At 34.0% G+C, this 16444-nt stretch overlaps 1 protein-coding gene across 2 annotated transcripts in view; it reads left to right on the top strand.

The window, feature by feature from the left end:
• LOC126830918 (diacylglycerol kinase delta) overlaps positions 1-16444 on the top strand; it is a 130374-nt gene that overhangs the window by 39593 nt on the left and 74337 nt on the right. For both annotated transcript variants that reach the window (XM_050561431.1, XM_050561422.1), the window contains exon 4: positions 7195-7275. In XM_050561431.1, the coding sequence (XP_050417388.1) occupies positions 7195-7275 (81 nt within the window). The remainder of the gene's footprint in view (positions 1-7194; positions 7276-16444) is intronic.

Genomic DNA, 16444 nt, shown 5'->3' with positions numbered 1-16444 from the left:
TTAAAAATTCAAACAGTGTGAACTCCACTCAGAATAAAGAATAGCAAGATCGGCCAGCTCTTTATCTAAATCTTATATAATGCATCTTTAAAGATATAATACATCCCTGTAGCACTACCCTGGTTCCAGGCAAAAATTAAGAAAAAAGAATTGTTATTGGCATTGACTGTGTCTGCGACAGATATTTCATTTTATAATCAGGTGATCTTTTGATAGTATTCTTAAAAGAGTTTCCTCTAGCCTTAAGAAATGAAATGAAATGAAATGGGGTTTAACGTCCTACTGTTCTGCTCCTAAACTGGGCTATTGAAGACGGGCATACCCCATAGAGTGTGCTATGAGGGAAATTTTGCCCAGGAAGCAGCGCTTCAGCCTACTCTTATATCGAATTCCAACTGCCAAGGGATCTTTTACGTGCACGCCAATGTGTACACAGGACCTCGGTTTTTCGTCCCATCCGAACGACTAGACAGCTGTCCTTGTCAGGCCCTCCGACTGCATCACAAGCCTTAAGAATTGTGCAGATAATAATGTGTACAAGTTGAATTAAACTTGGTAAAAAGTATGAATAAAAAGTAAGATTTTATATGACATAATCCTGGGGTAGTGCTACAGCCTTACGGTACTTATCAATCTCGTAAGTAGTCTAAGGAGATGTTCTCAGTAAGGTTGACATCATCAGCATTAATAAACTGTTTTAAATGGAACATAGCCTGAATATGTCCATTGTTAACAAGTGCTGGACAAAAGTCCTCTCGTTTAATCAGGACTAACTGGCCATTCCCTTGTTTAAGTTTATGACAATAAGATTCATTCAAATTCAAACTCTTTCAATGGATCATGTAATTGGGATTTTGACATCATGGCTACAATGGTACGACTGTTATGTATATTTGTAATAATACCATCACGATTCTATAATATTTCTATCAAAATATTTCAATTCCCTGATTGTACGTGGCAAGGAGTAGGGTTGCCTGTCCAACCTTGTGGGTTTTCTCTGGGTCCTCCGGTTTCCTCCCACTGCTAAAGACCCCTACACGCCAGCGAATTATTGAAATAAAATTGAACCATGTGTTAGTTCCAAAATGACCTAGTTTGTGTTGAGTGGAAGTTAAACACTTAAACCCCATTTCTCTATCTTTCTCTCTATCAAAATCCCCAATAAGATTCTTTATAACCCATAACCTATCAGGAGCATGTTCATCATTCACCAGCATAAATATATCATGATATTTCAACTTGTTCTCGTGAACTGTGTGCGTCCATTTCAGTTTCATCTTGGGTAAAATATAAATATGATATGACGCCATTACCTCGAACCAAAAGTAAGTAATGCCAATAATTAATAGAATGGCCAGAAAACAAAATATACCCAACACAATACTTATAGTTACAGAGTTAGAAACATGACAATTAAACTCATCTGGTTGTAAATTGGTTATTCTCTGATCTCCATTAACTGTAGAACAAGTTATATTAGATCTGTTTTTAATGTTATGTTTTGATTCAAACCAACCATTGAACCACAAACTATCACATGAACAAATTAACATGTTATTAGAAGATCAATCGCTGTTGATTGTAAGCTCTGGATAGTTACTGGAAGATATTTCAGTCTGTTGTTGGCAAGTTTCAAATACTTCAATTTATTGGCAGAACTGGCAAACTCTGATGCAGGGCTGCCGACAACCAGTATCGCAGTGCAATTTGTGATACATATGCCTGTCATTTTGGATATTGACACGAAGATTTATCCACATTTCTCAACACTTTCAACGTGTATAAAATATCAAATAAATTTTATAAACAAAACTGAATTCTCCGTTTGACATTTTCTTCTCAAACTACCTAGACTCAATTCATTATATCGCGTGCGTCTAGTTAATCGAAATTATTCGTAAAAAGCAGAGAAAATTGTTTTCTAACGAAGAAATAAAAATCAAAATGAGTGGGACTTCGGAAGCCACTGCAAAGAATTGGCTTCAGACATAAGGCCTAACTAAAAGTTTACATTCAGAAATGTTCACAGCTACAAAATTCTAAAAAATCTTAAGAATGAAATCTAATCATTTGTTATAAATTAAAAGTAAAATAATCTTGTTATTTAGGTGTTTTATGTTGAAACTGAAAAACTGCTAATCAATTTTTAAATTTGCTAATCAAATTTGGCAAAACTGGACTTTTTGATTAGCACTTAGCAGTGCTGCTAATCATCTGTGAAAAATTACTGACAGCCCTGCTCTGATGAAATATTTGTTAAACTGTTATTTGATATGTCCAGTTAAACAATTCTGCTCATATAAGGAAGTTCTGGTAAAATGCCAATGGAATTCTTCTGAAAGTTCAGGAATAATTTTTCAAGAAATGGTAAAAGTTTTGGCATTTCTGCAAGTCCAGCATTCTGACAATTAATGACCATTCTATCGGGTTCTGATCAGGGTGACGTGGGCGAAATAGTCACCTAACCCATAGATGACTTCGCCCTAAAAGGCAATAGGGCGAAGTTAAAATCGCCTTCACTTCGCCGTACATTTATGCAAGGGTGAAGTAGTAACAGGCACCAATATCAACGGTAAACAAAGCATTTTCAAAACAACACAACACATGTTCGCATTGTGAGCTCTGAAAGAAAAAATGAAAATTAGATAATTTGTGAAAACCAAAAAATGTACGGTATTAATATTTTGTCTTATCGACTTTCTCTGTGTTGGCTGTTACAATGTTTAATAGTTTCAATCATAAAAATCTTATTTGATGTCAACAGGAAATACAATTCTTTAAAATAAAGCGAATCATAAATCTCCGTTACAACCTCTAGCTTAGTCCAGAAATAACAGCCAATCAAAAACTATTATGCTCAATATGGCAGGGGATACAATGTTTTTCATCTGTCTAGGTAAAGATAAAGTACTTATTTGTTTCTCTTTCTTACGGTATATGTCTGTGATGAGTGAAAATTTCTGTAGAACAATGGAGATAGTAAAACAATTCGTCAATAACAAACAAGGGTAAGTGAGTGTGTATGAGTGGGGTGTCAAAAGAATAATTTCTTAGAATTTTACTTAGTGAGTTACGGTACATTGTTGTACATACTGAAATAAATATATGTTTGCAGCTAAAGATGTTTGTTAATTTATTGAGCATGTTGTGTAACTTAGTAAAATTGGTGGCGTCAGTGCTTGAAATTTTACTATTCCTTCAAGTCTCCCTATGTCTCCCTCACTTCTCCCTATACTGCCTGTAGGGAGAAGTCACTTCTCCCTAAAATTTGCCCCTAGTTAGAGCCCTGGATCTGATTGTTCCTGACATAAACACCTGTAAGGACATCGGTGATATTGCACACAAAATCAAATAAAGTTTGATGTAGCGTACCGCATTGACCGTTTAAATTGGGCGGAGTGTGGCAGAAAAGAGTATTATGAAATGCGCCCATTACATTTAGTGTGCACTGTATCCATTTTTCTTACCTCTGTAACTGGATACAAAGCAGCTAGTGGATACATTCGGCAATCACAATGCCATGGATCATCTTGCCCAATAATTGGCCAATACACTATTTTACTTATCAAAATGGATTATTGGAAGAATACCAGATTTGATAAACCTCATCACCCAATCAAAAACTGGCATTCTGTTTTTGATATTGTTTATGGTTAATTGCTTATCATCCATGTTTATTAGAAACTCTGTAAAAACTAGATATTATAAATATGATAAACTGGTGTAGCTTCTCCCTTTTCTATTGTATTTATAGATTTAGACACCAAATACATATGATATTTTAGCATATGTCCAAATTCCAATGTTCATATTATGTGTTCTTCACCCTGTATGTCCATTAGTCAAATTTGGTGTGAAATGAAATAAATTGGGGTTTAATGTCCTACTGTATACGCCATACAGTGTGCTATGAGGGAAATTTTGCGTGGACAGTGGCACTATGGCCTACTCTTCTATTAAATTCCAAATACCAAGGGATCTTCTGTGTGAATGCCAAGGGTACCACAGTGGCTCAGTGAGTAGGATGTTGGCTCGCTAACTTGGATCCCTGCACGTTCATTGGGATTTTCCGGCATGGTTCCCCCTTGTCCGTGATGTATGGCAGGGGGGGCTGACGAGACAATGAATATTCATTCGGATGGAATAGTAAAAGAACCCTTGACAGTTGGAATTCGAATTTGAATTAAGAGTAGGCCGTAGCACTGCATGGTGTATGCCCATCTGAATTAGCCCAGTAGGACATAAAATCCCATTTCATTTTATTTCACGTGCACACCAATGTATAGGCCTACATGGGACCCTTGTTTTTTTTGCCCCAATAGACCGACTATACATTTGCCCTTTGCCAGGCCCTCAGTTCTGCACATCTGACAAGGACAAACCATGCCGGTAAATCCTGATGAACTTTTTCGGCTAACGTAGGGATGGTACAGGTTAGCGAGTTAACCGCGGTGGTTCCCAAAATTTGCTGTGAAGCATCGTTGTTATAAGAGGACAAATTCCATGCATATTCAACGTTCTGCCCCTTTCCCGTAAACTTTTTCAACACGATAGAGGCTACATTGGGATAAACCGTAGCTATATTCAACAGTATGCAACGTTCTATTCTGGAGTTATCCCCCTTTTCCAAAAAAGCTTTTGTACACGATAGATGCTTTACTTTTTAATCAATTTCTTTTAAATTTGCTGGAAAGCATCGTGGTCATGAGATATTATAGATGTTAAACGTTCGGACAAGTTTGCTGTGTGGGCATATTTCCATGCTTTTGATTTTTAAACCTTGTGCCTATGTTATAGTGTAAAGTAAAGTTGCTACGACTTGCCAACACTTCCGGTCATATTGGCGGTGCATTTTCATTGTGTTTCTGATACGATTTTGGCTTAAGTGGCTATAAAGAGTGTTTCCTTGTCTTTCTGATTATACTCTTGATGGTAAAATATTCTATATTACTACAATTAGCAGGGTGGCAGATGGTTCTGCTGTAGAGATTGATGCAACTGATTAATTTTGTACATCATCAAAAACCAGATAAAAGGCATAACAAAGGAACTTGACCCCAGAACCCTAAAAAACCAATTTGTTCCTAAGACAATAGTTTTGATGCTTTGAGAAAATAGAAATTTAAATTTTATAGAGAGGTCTAGCAAATAGCATTAGGTTTGATCAAAGAATCTTTAAGATACTGCTTTATCTATATGGAAAATTAACTTAAATATGTCTTGAACTTTATTACATATTTTCATACAATAACACTTATAAAATACATACATCTGTTACATGTTAAATTTTACCAAAAATTAATCATTTTCGTTTTGATAAATATGTCCTTATGAATGTAACCTCTTTGATATGCCTTATAAATAGGGATATAAAATGTGATGATGTCTTGATCTGGAATTCTGGATTTACAATCTTCTACTGAAATAACCTTCCAATGAAAGGAGACAAATTGGTTCAGAAATACTGACACCTAGATACGTTTTGGGTTAATAATTCTGTCATGATACTTGAGTACAGTATGAAGGTCATTATACCAATAACTGATCGTTAATTGTCAGATTATCAACTGTAACCTGTCGCAGAGTACAGCCAATTCAACAGTCCAACTTAGTTATATTGCTCTCCTGGTGACAGTGAATGACGTCAATAACATTGCTCAAGAAATAAAACCAAACTTGACAAGTTCCTGTCTTCTAAGCGTGTGATTAATTCTATTGTGGTAATGTCGGTGTAGAATTTTTCAATGAGATATTTAGTCGATAAGATGTCAAATGCTGCTAATACTTTTATAATTGCAAAAAGGTTTCAACCAATAATACCAGCCAGTGACATCTTTGATTTGAAACTCTTACATGGTTCTGAAAATGGGAAACATATTTTGGCAACAAATGAAAAGAAATGTATTAAGGTACATGTATTTCTATCATTTTAGAATGGTAATGGTATTTTGCAATAACAGGGAGAGAATACTGGAATTTCCACCCAATCTTTAAAATGCGAAAGGCTTTTTATTCTTTGCCTCATTTTAAACCCTAACACGCTCTCACCAGGAATTACCTATATGAAACAGTACATATTTTTCAAAAATCATGTATCCTTGCTATACAGTTTTACATGGACAGTGTTCATGTAATTTAACTTCCTTCGTAAAAGTTGTCTTATTTCCTTTGGAATTTTACTGAAACTTTATAACGGTCATTAATCTTTTGTGGTAAATCAAACCTCCAATTTTGCACAATATCTTATTAGGAAGGCCAAGTTGTTTTTTTTAGTTCATCTACTTTTGGACTGGTTTATGAATTTTAACTTGATTTTGTTGAACTGGATTATGTTGCTTGGGTTTTGCTTTTCTAGATCTCTTTAAATGAAGTTGATCATCACCTTGAAGGGTTAAATTTAGACACTAAAAGGCAGGGGCATCTTGAATGAGCTTATGTAGACATCTTCTCATAGATATAGAAATTATTATGTTGATGCCACTTTAGCTCACATTACTGGTCTCTGTGTGATATGACAGTTGGAATCCAGGTTGGTTTGTTAGTGATTGGTACAGTAACAAAAGAGATCAAACAATTCAACCTATTGTGATAATTATATAGATGATAGATGTAAAGTAGCTTGTTTTTGATAATGGCATCACATACTGTTAATACTGTGACAGACTGAATAGTAGTATAATGTTGACCATGTCTTGTGGCTTTCATTCTTATCTGCGTAGATCATCCATTTCCAATACGGAGGATGTGCTGTTTAATCATATATAGTCATATTCTACCATTCTGAATAGAACTGCTGACCACATGACACTTAATCATTTTTCATGAAGACCGCAATATCTCATTTATATGACTTGTCCACACCACAAATATCTACTGATACCAAAGAAATGCTGTGAGTATTCTGATTGGTTCTTTTGATACAGCTACAGGTACATTGAATTCCGTTGAACACTGTGCAGGAACCTTAATGGCAATGAAATCTATAAAATATTGTGCTGAATATGTTCAGCAATCATAGCAGTCAGAGCTTTAACTCTGCAACTACTTTTTCAAAGACACTAAAATTTATTGTGATAATCTTCACTGATGGATGGACGTTTGTGACAACATTATCATGTGGGCCTGGGCATAAAAAAAATGAACAACTTCCATTGAATCATCTCAAATGACTTATTATTCCTTCTATTTCAGTCATTGGTGTTTGATGAGATTGATTTAACTAATTTAAGTGTAGCAGAATGTAGTACCAAAAATATTAACCATAGCTTTCAGGTAAGATATTTCATTTCATATATTTTATCTTACAAATGTCTAGAATATCAATCTGAAAATATGCCAGATTGCAAGAGCTATATGATAGACTCAACTTACGTATGATCCAAAATAAATGATGACGTAATGTGAATTAGTTTTAATGCAAATTATATGAGTCACTTTCAGAAGTTAATGAAACTAAAAAGATTGCAGGTGTTTGATATTTTAGTGTTGAAAGAGCTCCTAAAACAGGTGTGTACGCTATATTTTAGTTAATAAAACTGATTAACTTGGGGTGAAAGACTCTTGCAAACCTTTAACCTAGTCCTGTGCAACTATCTGAGGCTCTTGACGAAATACAAACTTTCAATTTTGATGCGAGTTGACCATCTAGGTCCCCAACTTCCACACTGTAAGTGCCTAGATAATCGTGTCTGTATACCTGCTTAAGTTTTATATAATTTACACTGGTTACCTGTTAAATATCGAATTGATTTTAAGATTTTATTACTTACTTTTAAATGTTTAAATAATGTAATTCCTGTTTACCTCTCAGATCTTTTAGAACTTTATACACCTGGTCGAAAATTATGTTAGTCAGATAAACCACTTTTAAAGCCCAAAACTGTTCAACTATAATAGGTTCTTATGGTCAGCGCTCTTTTAGTTTTCAAGCCCCAGTTTTATGGAATAATCTACCATTTAGTTTAAGATGTTGCACATCTCTATATTCTTTTTAAAAAACAACTTAAAACACATTTATTTAAACAAGCTTTTAACTGACTTTGTATACAACTATTAACATGTCCATAATCTTGTTGTTTTTTATAATTACATTGTCACTTTGTAAAGTGTCCCTGAACACGTTATATAAACGGGCGCACTATAAATATGCTGTAATAAGTGATCATTATAATTATCAAGTTACTAAAATTAAAAAAATCAATAGGATTCTTCGTCTCGTGACCTCAAACACTGTGTATAAATTTGAAGTCAATCAGATATTATCTTTAGTTTCTAGAGCATCCACAAGATATTTTGAAGTGATCAAGGGCCATAACTCTGGGACTGTTTCTTTATAGTTTGCAATATGTCAAATCTGTTGTCTGCTACAGACTAGTCAGGTTTGCTAAGGAAGTCATCTTTATTATTCTTAGAGCAATTTACAACCAATATTTTGATCTGTACCTTTTTATATGCTCGCCTGTCCGTCTAGAAGCTAAAATTAATATCCGATTGACTTTAAATTTATACACAGTGATTAAGGTCATGAGATGAAGAAGCCTATTGATTTTCAGCGATTACCGATAATTACTGCCAGAGTTCTGGCCCTTGATAACTTCAAAAAATCTTGTGGACGCTCTAGAGGCTAAAGTTAATATCCAATCGACTTTAAATTTATACACAGTGTTTAAGGTCATAAGACGAAGAAGCTGATTGATTTTCTGCGTTTTGTGATAATTACTGCCAGAATTCTGGCCCTTGATCACTTTGAAAAATCTTGTGGATGCGCTAGAGGCTACAGTTAATATCCGATTGACTTTAGATTTATACACAGTGTTTAAGGTCATGAGATGAAGAATCCTATTGATTTTCAGCAATTTCCAATAATAACTGCCAGAGTTATGGCCCTTGATCACTTCCAATATATCTTGTGGATGCTCTAGAAGTTAAAGATAATATCCGATTGACTTCAAATTTATACACAGTGTTTGAGGTCATGTGACGAACAATCCTATTGATTTCTGATAATACTGCCAAAGTTATGGCCCTTGATCACTTTGAAAAATCTTGTGACTGTCTAGAGGCTAAGCTAAAGTTATCATTGGATTGACTTCAGATTGATACACAGAGTTATGGCCCTTGTTTCACTTTATTGTTCCTTGTGAACGCTCTAACGTCAAAAGTTATCATCCAATCTTTCTGAAATTTATATGCATTATTTGGGTTACTGAAACGAAAAAGCCTATTGAATTTCAACAATTTCCGTTTATTACGGTCTTGCGACGAACAAGTATATTGATTTTCAATGAATTTTAATAACTTGAACAGCTTAATCCATTATATTAAATGTTTCGTATATATACTAAACGTTAGCATGGGGCAGAACTTTATAAATGTTTCATTACCGAAAAAAGTAAAAATGTGCGACAACTCTTGTTGACTGTCCGGATGATTTTCCTGCTGCTGTAGGCGTATGTTTTGTTGGCTGGCAACCTATCTTTCTATAGTGTTGATATCCAGAAGTAGACTACATCCTGAAATAATTATATAAATGTTCACCAAAGGAACTTTTAATCCAGATCATGGTTTTACTCGTCATTAGGACAGTCAACATGTGTGGAGTTTTCATAGTAAGGATTTTAGGTGTATTTAATGATTTAATTAAGATATATTTAGGTAGCTCATGGCAGCATGTATAGATTCTAGTCCAGTAATTAGAAATCTTGTTATTTACTAGCCTAGAGCTGTTCAATTAAACTATAGGCCATAAGAAAATGTTACATGGTAGTGGTCATGATAAAATTGAAAGACTTGTACAGACAGAGATGACTGGAGCCATTTAGTATTGTTTATCTGTGATTCAAAAGTGAGAAAATGTATACTAATTCTGCCATTCCTGCTCATGAAAGTCAATTGAGTGTCTTGAGCTATAAAAGACTCTCTCTAGATTAGAAATCTAAAAGAACTCAGAGAAAATCTTTTAAATAAGTGTTAACAAACATGTTTTTATTTCTCCCTATTATTATTGTTTGCTGTTTTCAACTTCATTTGAAAAACCAGTCCCTACTGTTTCATGTGCGCCATAACACTTGGGGTCTATGACGCTCAGAATTTCTGCTGGAAGGGGCGTCTCTATGGTGTACATGGCCAAAAAGTTTTAAAAGTATTATCAAAATCTCAGTATAGCAAGTTATATAGCTATTTGTCAGATCGTGTATAGCCAAACAAATTCAATAAAGAATTATTGAATAGTCTGTGATGTACATGTATCAGATTTCAAGCAATATAGATGCCCAATTACAGAAAATAGATTTAACTCTTAACTGACCCACAGCGACTTTTGTTGACACATATAACGTTACCGTTAAGTACCCATGGAGACTTTTGTCGACTAAACCAGTTAGTCGAATGCAACGTTCCTAGCGTAATGAGAGTTACTTCCCTTATAAACAGACAGCTTTTAATACACCCACATTGAAATGTGGTTGTATGTTTTCGTCGCGCCTGTCCGTCTGTCGGTCAATTGTGGACGCTCTAGAGGCTTAAGTTAATATCCTATTGACTTTAAATTTATACACAGTGTTTAAGGTCATGAGATGAAAAATTCTATTGTTGATTTTCAGTGATTTCCGATAATTACTGCCAGAGTTATGGCCCTTGATCACTTCAAAATATCTTCTCGGCGCTCTAGAAGCCAAAGTTAATATCCGATTGACTTTAGATTTATACACAGTGTTTAGATCATGAGACAAAGAAGCCTATTGATTTTCAGCGATTTCCGATAATTACTACTAGAGTTATGGCCCTTGATCACTTTGAAAAATCTTGTGGATGCGCTAGAGGCTACAGTTAATATCCGATTGACTTTAAATTTATACGCAGTATTTGAGGTCATGAGACAAAGAATCCTATTGATTTCCTATAATTACTGCCAAAGTTATGGCCCTTGATGGTCTTGTGATGCTCTAGAGGCTAAAGTTATCATCCGATTGACTTCAGATTGATACACAGAGTTTAAGGTCTTGAGACGAACTAGTATATTGATTTTTAATAAAATTTCATAACGTGAACAGCTAAATCCATGATTTTAAAAGTTTCATATACTAAATGTTAGCATGGGGCAGAACTTTATAAACAAATTCTAATGATTTTCTGATAATTACTTAATGAGTTGTTACTCTTAATCAGATTTTAGTGTATTATAAATGTTCCATTACCGAAAAAAGTAAAAATATGCAACAACTTTTGTTGACTGCCCGGACGATTTAGCTGTTGTGGACGTATGTTTCGTTGGCTGGCAACCTATCTTTCTCATTCGTTTACTTCCTGTTTGACATTTTGACAGTTAAAAATCTTACTGTTGCTTCTTAAAAAACTATGATAAAATGGTGTTATGTGACAATGTTCTCCTAATGACGGATTACCATCCTTATTGAATGACAGTGATTCAGATTTTATTGGTGGTGTAGATATTTATAGTTTTGCATTAGAACGTGATAGGAGTAGGCTTAATCATCAAATTTTAATTACTTAAATAAGCTTAAATTAAAAGAGAGTCATGATGAAATAACCATTATGTACATGAATTTTTCATGAAATTATGTCTAAATTATTTTTTGGTATAAAGTTCATATTTATGAAAATGTGTACATGTATTTGTCCTGTCATATTTTGATTTTTTATCAAAGCTTGATAATGACTAGAGGCCTAGTCGAAACGTCGCTCAGTAATAAGCAGTAATTTTATTCCATAGAATTGTGACCTGTATATTATAAAATCTTCTTCTGAAATTTCAGAAACCTAAGATCTGCCACTGCAAAGTCATTGGCTCTTGTACCAATTTTCAGGAGGACCATCAATGACTCTCTTGGCATTTTCAAATTGTAAGACCTGAATAACAAATGAAAGATGACAAACAATAAACCCACATTCTTCATTTGGTCAATTAGGATAGGTAAAAATACTGAAAATTATCTTCATTTAGTTTAGGATTCCAAAAACTTAAAGGTTCTGGCAATAACATTGGTGAAAGCAGCAGTTCACTGAAACAGTTAGCCCCACATATATATATGTAACAAACTGAACTTATAAGACCTATGATTCTTGTGTAAATGTTTTAAGAAAAGATTTCATTTTATCACACACAATCAACCAACCCCCCCGGAAAAAAAGCTTTAAGAGTCTTTCAATTGTAATTGTTTTGAGAATACAATTACAAATTTCTTATAATTTTAATGCCACAGTATTCTGTCAGTTTGGCTGTCAGTGGCTTGGCATATTGGTAAAGCAAAGTTTTACATCACTTGAGAAAATTACTAGGATTTTCTATTCTATCTTGTATATTGGTTTTCGGAATATATACAGGCACATTCTAAATTTGGCAGCCATGATAACAATAATAGAATGCACAATAAATTCACAAAATTGGTGATTTCATTGGCAAGTTGAATATTTATGGTTTTAATATGCTGACTTTCTCCATACTTTTACTTAAACTCAAGATTATTTATAGTTAAATTTGTTTATGCTATTGATAATTTGATTTATTTATATGGGCGTTAATCTTCCGATTCTTGCATTCTAATTTGTTTTGGTAAAACAATTAAATGTCTAACCTAGTGACTTGGTTGCCCATAGATTTTGATCAATAATAAATTTGGTCAGTTCTTTTAAGCCTTATGTCCAGCATTGGTCAGATTGAAGTCAGTATTACTGATATATACATGAAGTAATACTGACAGTCTCCAATTATCACCACAATAATCTCATTTGACACTGTGACCTGTTTAATTCCTTCATTTGATGGCATTACTATATCTGTTGTACAGTCATTAGAATAAGCTTTTTATGAATTTGCCTTCTTGTTGTGGGAGGAATCGATGACCTGTTGCTTATCTCCTGAACTGTTCTATAGAATTGATTATTTGTGGTAATTGTCTGCAGCAATCAATAAACCTCGCCCTTTTTCTAATGATGCAGTCAGCAAATTTTCATAACAACTGTTTTAACAACCCTCTGTGGCTTGAGTGCTTATCTTTATCAGGTTATAATGTATATATGGTATATATATATATATATATATATATATATATATAATCTTGAATTAATGTCCCCTTTTTATTCTTCCCAGTGATAATCTCTTTATTTCCTACTATGACGATAGTGTATTAACATGAATATAAATAATACATCAGCTAAGCTTTACATCAGGTTCTCTGGCCGCCACTTTTCAATTACTTAGCTTTCTCTCTCATATTTCCATTAGCTTTTCCTATTTTTAGAGTAACCTTGTTTAACATACTTATTTCCACATGACCAAATTCATTGTCTTATATTGTTATCAAGCTAATGTGTTTTTTAAACCATATATTATTATTGTACTTGACATAAGAGAAATTGAATTCGAAGGGGGTGTGTAGGTGGATATGTACTTTTTTTGCATTAAGATTTACCAATTTTCTAACAGAAACAATGTGAACTAGAACTACGTGGTCCGGAAAAATGTGTCAACGTCAGCATTGTAAATATAGTGGTGGGTTTTGGTTAAGGTTTGTATGATCTTCTGTGAAGTGTCTCTTTTTATGACGTGTAAACATAATTATTTAAAATAAATATAACCGTAAAAATATCAATCTATGTAAGATTTAGATAAAGAGCTGTCCGTTCTTGCTATAATAGTTTAAAAATAGATAATGAAAAAATGGATATATATCAAAAATTTCATTTAAGTTACTTTATTCCGAGGAAAGTTATGGTTGTTTGAAGATGTAGCATAGATTGTTTATTATCGTAGCAGGACCCACGGTGGCTCAGTGAGTAAGACATTGGCTTGCTAACCTTGAGATTCCATGTATGATCCCTGTGTTGGCCGAGTAAGTTCATCAGGATATACAGACGTGGCTCCTTCTTGTCAGTGGTGCAAGAAGGAGGGTCTGGCAAGAACAACGTACAATCATTTGGATTCGACAAAAAAACGAGGTCCTGTGTACACATTGCCGTGCACATAAAACATCCTTTGGCAGTTGGTATTCAATATAATAGTGTGCTCATAGCAATCGGTATGGCATATACCCGTCTTCATTAGCCGAGTTGGAGCAGGACGTTGGAAACCCATTTCATTTTATTATTATCGTAGCAATGGTACTTGATAATCGAGACTTGGCCTTGATTATCCATTTTATTGTTATATTGTTAAATCTCACGTCTGTTCTAATTCATGTAGACCACGTCCATCCGATGATGAAGGGAGTTGATTATAGGTTTATCATGGGAATAAATGTCTAAATGATAGTCTATAACATTTGAAGCCAAAATAAAGACCTGCAATAGGCAGATTTATAGCTCTTTAAAAATGTATCTTTAATAATACCAGAAGTTGTACTTCAAGCTCAAATATTTTGATATTAGTTGTTAATAGAGCTCAGACCATCTGGGTCATTGAAAAATCAGTCACCAAATTTTACACTTTAGTAGGACTTGTATTCTTGTTCTATATTTCAGTAAAACAAAACAAGAATTTGACCAAATTCTCATCTATCCTCAAACCTTCTGGATTGATATCTAACAAACTCAGACTCAATTCCAAGGTATAGTTAAATATGACCCCAGTCTTTTGATTTCAAATTTTGATTAATTATATTTCATTCAATGGAAGATTTTGAAATTCTAATGTCTGTTAGCATGTAGAGAGAAATTCTATTATCCGAAAATTATTCTGTGGCATAAACGGCTTGGGACTAAAAACTCCTAAGCTTGACTTTAAGAATTTTCACGTTGAGCTATCTTTAGATGAGCCATTGTAAATCTTACAAGAAAAAGGCTTTATCCACTGGAATAAGGCTCCCAGCACGACAAGTTGATTACAGTATGCATAATCACACTATTGTTAGAAAGCACAGCAACCAAGAGATTAAGGAACCCATTCACTTCTGCATCAAATTAGTTTCTGCCAACTTAGTATATAATTGCCTCACACTATTTGGGCAATTACTGACGAACTAGCTGGCACTGGTGATTGAAAAAAAATTCCATTTGCGTCATATGACAATATTAGCTTATGGGAGAAAGCAGCTAAGAATTTAATAATCCTTGGCTAATAAATTGGTGTCTCTCGGCCAAGTTGAGTCAATCTCGTTTCTCAAGACAACAAAATTTCTACACTAGGTAGAAGCTGAAGGAAACAAATGGGTCTACTTTGTTACAGGAGACTTTGAATAAATCTGATTGTTAATGCTATCTTCCTTTGTGCATAATTAGTTTATTTTATTAACTCATAGAAAATATATATATCTTTCTAATGACTTGAAAAAATCAGATTAATCACACTCAGTTTGTGTAATAAGCCCACAATAAGAAATAAAATGGGGTTTAATGTCCTACTATTCTGCAATGACTGGGCTAAGAAGACGGGCATATGCCATACAGTGTGCTATGGGGGAATTTTGCTCAGACAGCAGCACTACAGTTTACTCTTATTATGAATTCCAACTGTCAATGTGAAAAACATATCTAAGCCGCTGTTAAATAACTTTGATTTTGTGCATGATTTTATACTGTGAGTGAACATGAACTTATTAAATTCATGCAGGGAAATTAATATGAACCTATTTGATGGTGCATATTTTATGATCCATTGAACCAACCAATGTTCTTGTTGAAACACAGCCATACAATACATTTAAGTAACTGTTCTGTTTACAATTCAAATGAACAATCCTAGTCCTGAAGTGCAAACAAATAGTTTGATCCAGGTTCTTTTCATATATTCACATAATATGAGTACTGGCTTTGTATGTAGATAGGCAACTGTTTGTTTTGTAGAAATCGTGATGTTCTAAGCAAACTACAAAGTAAATAGATTTGTTCAATTAGCAGTTTCTATTTTCGTCTATTGACAAATATTGCCCACGCCCGGGTGACAATAAGTAGACCTGATAAATGGTCAGATAGTTTTAACAGTTTTAAAAGCTCATAACCCAGTTATATTGAGAAAATAAGTTTCAAATCATTAGGTTCATTTACACTTATGTCTGACACCAGAATTCTCTACTTCAATAAAAGATCTTATATCCAAATTGGTATGTGCTTTTATTACAACAATATGTTTAAATTAAAGTAACCCTATTCTATTAAAGGGACTATCCCGATTTGAACAGTCTCAGATATAAAAGTCTGAGTATGTATGAAATTTAAACAGCAAAATATAGAGGAATGGTGTATTTACCTTGTCTCAAAATTTCAGCTCAAAATAATGAGTCGTTTGGGCGTGACCGTCAAAACTGCTTATCCGGACACGTAACCCTTTTAAGATTCAGGGTCAATGTTTTCGTTGGGTGACCTGATAATCGATTCCCGTTCATTGAGAGGTCTATGCAGTGAATGACCCAAATGCTGTACTTGATAACGAAAGGTAAATGTCACTGACCTACACATTATTTTTATAAAATAAAAGTCCGGTTTTATA

Source organism: Patella vulgata, chromosome 1, assembly GCF_932274485.2.
Source record: "Patella vulgata chromosome 1, xgPatVulg1.2, whole genome shotgun sequence".
Classification (NCBI taxonomy): Eukaryota; Metazoa; Mollusca; class Gastropoda; family Patellidae; genus Patella; species Patella vulgata.
This window is presented reverse-complemented; position numbering and strand designations above follow the sequence as displayed.